The following is a 4,420-nucleotide window of genomic DNA, read 5'->3' on the forward strand; positions in this document are numbered from 1 at the left end:
TCTGCTGTGTCTTCTTGCCTCCACTTGTGTATGTTGTTGTGTGTGGGCCTGTTCTCTGTCTCTCTCTCTCTCTGTCTCTCTCTGTCTCTCTCTCTCTCTCTCTCTCTCTTTTTCACACACACAAAAAATACAGTTTATAAATAGTATGTTTTATCATTTATGAGAATTATATTAACATAAAGTTTCTTTCTTAGGCTTCCCTTACATACGCTGAAGCTCAGATGAGAATTGATTCAGCAACCATGAATGACGATATTACCACTAGTCTCCGTGGACTAAATAAACTAGCTAAAATTCTAAAAAAAGGAAGAATTGAAAAGGGGTATGTTTCAAAACTTCTATTATAAAGACATGGCTTAATTACTATGATATTGCAATAACTTTTGGCTTTTTTAGTGTTTTATTATGAACAGTGATTAGCTTATAGACTGAATATTTAAGTAGAGCTGTCCCACTCCTAACTACCTTTCATATATTAGAAGCTTGGCTCTGGGTTCATATTTATTCAGGAATTGTGCTCAAAGATAACATCTAAATTAAATAAAGATCTTGAAGAAATTCCAGGAAGAACAACTCTTTAGACTTACAGAATGTTTCTTATTGTAATTAGAAATGTTTTCCAGATAGAACGTTTGTTTTCAGATGTTTAAATAAATGTAATTGAATGCACTTGCATTCAAATGCAGTGCATTTGAGAGTTAGTAGAGGTTATACAGAGTATAATTTAATGAGTAAGATGTGTACTTATACCATGTGTGAGGCCCTAGGTTCCATCCTTAACACCACAAAAGTTAGGTAAGATGTAAATTTGTAACAGTTTTTCAAAAGTAAGAATATGGGGGCTGGAGGGATTGCTCAGTGGTAAAGAGCACTGACTGCTTTTCAAGAGGACCTGGATTTGGTTCCCAGCACCATATGCTTGCTAATGACTGTCCATAACTCGAGTTCCAGGGGATCAGATGATGTTTTCTGGGTTCTGCAGGCATTACACACACATGGTACACTTACTTACATGCAGGCAAAACACTTCATACACACACATACAAATAAATAAAAAAAAAACTTTTTTTTTGTCTTTTTGAGACAAAAGCAAACTTGGGTTCCTTTAAAAATGGAAATATGTTTTAACTTTTAAAAAGTTTATTTTTTAGTTATGTTTGTGTGTCTGGCTGTGAGCATATGCAAGATTCTCTTATTAATGTTCCTTCTATAGCCTTTTAGATAAGTTATGTTTGTGTGTCTGGGTGTGAGTATATGCAAGATTCTCTTATTAATGTTCCTTCTATAGCCTTTTAGATAAGGAACAGAGATGGACAAACACTTAGAATTTCACTTAACTCATCTTGGGCTTTTTTTCCCTCCACTTTTTAACTTTTGCATAATTGATCAAGATTCTCTAGCTTTATCAAAATTCTTAAGGGTGATTTGGGAATGACTTGATAAACATTGCATCAGATAGGAAGATGCATTAATGAATGTAACCTTGTGAGAATTAACTTTGCAAAGAACTAGTCACCTCATTGAGTGAACCATGCATGAAAAACCATTAGCTTGGCATATCATCTGAGGCCCATAGTAGTCAAACATAAATAGCTGTCAGTCCTTATGTCAGTGATAGTAATTTATCAGATTCCCCTCCATTGATTGACTCTTCGTAAAATACACTTTTTCAAAATCTATTTTTATGTGTATGAGTGTTTTGCCTGAATTTATATAAATGTATTTGTGTAGTGCATTGCCTGTGGAAACCAGAAGAGGGGCATAGAGTACCCTGGAAGTGGTGTTATGGACAGTTGTTAGCTGCCGTATGGGTGCTGAGAACCAAACCTGGGGCCTCTGCAAGAGTAGCCAGTGCTCTTATCCACTGAGCTATCTCTCTAGCCATAGAATACACTTTTGGCTATATATCTTAGGATGTTATTACTACCCATGGAAGTAAGTGTCCTTTATCTGTATCATTGCCCACCACAATACTTTGTTTTCCATGCTAAATAAAATACTGTAGTCACTTCCTTTTTTTTTTTTTTTTTTAAAGAAAAGTGGTTACCAATTTATATAGCTCAGTAAAAACAGTTTTGGATTCAGCAGATTCTCACTTCCTCAGACGCATAATACTATGCCATGCATGCAAATAGACCATGTAACTTAGCACATGGTCATAAAGCCTTCAAAAGAGCAGTTCTTAGGTACTTGTTATACTTGTTTTCTATTTTACAGGAATCTTTCAGAATATTTTCTCTATTCTTGGCTCATTTGATTAATTTCTCTCAATTTCATTCAGGGCTTTGACTCTCTCTTCTCCAGAAGTTCGATTCCACATGGACAGTGAAACTCACGATCCTATAGATCTACAGACCAAGGAACTGAGGTATGTGAGTTTTTCTTTTTAATAAATATTAGATAAGATTTTGATTTTAACTGTAATGTCTAGTATATATACTAATAACTGAAACATGCCTAAAATAATTGTCTAGAATTACAATATCTGAATAGTTCTTGGCTTAGAGCTACTTAGAAAAGTAAAATGTGCTTTCGCTTTTTAGTTTTTCTTATATAAAATACAGATGGAATTGAAAAATTCAAATTTGATTTGCTTTGATATATATTAGAACTTTTGTCATCCTAATTATAGTAAAACAACGAAGACTACATTGATTAATTTCTTGATTATTTTGATAATGTGTATAGAGATATGAAATGGTAGTGATTGTGACCACAGATTTGAAGCCAAACTTAAGTTTGGATCCCTTATACAAATTACGAGTCATTTGACTTCCCTCATGGCTCAGTGTCTGTTTATATATGGTGCTGTGAGGAATATTCAGATGTTATATTAGACATTTTGCTAAGACTTAGGGAGCAAGAGTATTTTTGGTTAAATTAGTATTTAAGGTTATTTTCTATGTCTTTTATGAGGTAATTAGGAAATTAATCACTTTTCTAAGAGATGGGAAAGAGGGGAAAACAGTCAGATGTTTTTATAAAGACTGTGTGTGTATAGATAGGTCAGAAGAGGGCTTTGCATGTCCTCTGTAACTTTCTGCCTGTTCTTTTGAGGCAGGGTCTTGCCCTGAAACTAGGGCTTGCTTTTTATGCTAGGCTGGAAGCCAGTAAGCAATAGAGATCCCCCTATCTCCTCTTCTGTCTCGGCCAGGGGTTATAGGTGTGTGCAGGGTACCTAGCTTATCTTAAACAAGCATGCTGAGATCCAAATTTAGATCCTCATGATATTCAGCAAGGAATTTTTTTGTTTTGTTTTGTATGAGTGTATTTCCTGTATGTAAATGCACCCTAGTCATGCAATACCTGCAAAAGGTCAGAAGAGAGTGCTGGATTCTCTTAAACTGGAGCTACCGATAGTTGGTAGTTGCCATATAGATGCTGGGTTTTCTGCAAGAGCAACCAGTGCTTTTAACCAGTGAGCCATCTCTCTAGCTTCTCAGCAAGTACTCTTAATTGTTCATCCATTTCTTCAGACCAGAATGTTTTCAGATTTTTTTTTGTTTTTAACCTATCAATCTGTTCTTTGAGTCTAAAATTAAAAATTTGGGCTGATGAGGTGGCTCAAGGGGTAAAGGCAACTTGCAGTCAAGTCTGATCACCTAAGTTCAGTCCCTAGGACCTACAAGTTTCAGAAGGAGTAAACTTGACTCTTGCAAGTTGTTCTCTGACCCTTGTATATAGACCATGCCATGATCTCATACATACAAGATTAATAAATGTTTAAAGTTTTTCTTTTAAATTTTTAGAGGGAAAGGTCTGTATAGAGGTCTTGTTAGTATAAACAGTAACCCTAATACTAAAGCATTTTGAGGAACCCAAGTAGATTGTTAGCCAAGGAGGGGGAAAACTATGTTTTTAAGAGATTTTTTCCCCATATGATTGAAGGTTGCCTTTTTAAAATTTTTAATATTTTAAAAGTTAGGATAATTTAGAAATATTGTCAAGAATTAAATGTTTTAAAAATAGAAACATGAAGCTAGGCAAGGTGGAACATACCTTTAATCCTAGCATGTGGGAGGCAGAAGCAGATCAAGGCCAGCCTGTTCTACATAGGGAGTTCTAGGATCCAGATTATTTATTAAACTAGCTTAGAGCTTACATGGGATAGCTCTGTAGATAGAGTGAAAGACGTGTTAGATTGTTTACAGGTTAGGAAGCTGTGTTGGGTGAATTCAAGTTTTCATACTACTGATAACTTTTAATCCTAGCATGTGGGAGGCAGAAGCAGATCAAGGCCAGCCTGTTCTACATAGGGAGTTCTAGGATCCAGATTATTTATTAAACTAGCTTAGAGCTTACATGGGATAGCTCTGTAGATAGAGTGAAAGACGTGTTAGATTGTTTACAGGTTAGGAAGCTGTGTTGGGTGAATTCAAGTTTTCATACTACTGATAACTCTGATATTGAGGAAAAGAAT

The 4,420-nt window shown here is 35.2% G+C and overlaps 1 protein-coding gene across 2 annotated transcripts in view; it reads left to right on the top strand.

Moving 5' to 3' along the window:
• The window catches only part of Dis3 (DIS3 homolog, exosome endoribonuclease and 3'-5' exoribonuclease), a 25,051-nt gene that overhangs the window by 14,579 nt on the left and 6,052 nt on the right, over positions 1-4,420 (top strand). For both annotated transcript variants that reach the window (XM_008854543.3, XM_008854542.2), the window contains exons 14-15: positions 195-322; positions 2,282-2,368. In XM_008854543.3, coding sequence (XP_008852765.1) covers positions 195-322; positions 2,282-2,368 — 215 coding nt within the window. The remainder of the gene's footprint in view (positions 1-194; positions 323-2,281; positions 2,369-4,420) is intronic.

Source organism: Nannospalax galili, unplaced genomic scaffold, assembly GCF_000622305.1.
Source record: "Nannospalax galili isolate Female #2095 unplaced genomic scaffold, S.galili_v1.0 scaffold246, whole genome shotgun sequence".
Classification (NCBI taxonomy): Eukaryota; Metazoa; Chordata; class Mammalia; order Rodentia; family Spalacidae; genus Nannospalax; species Nannospalax galili.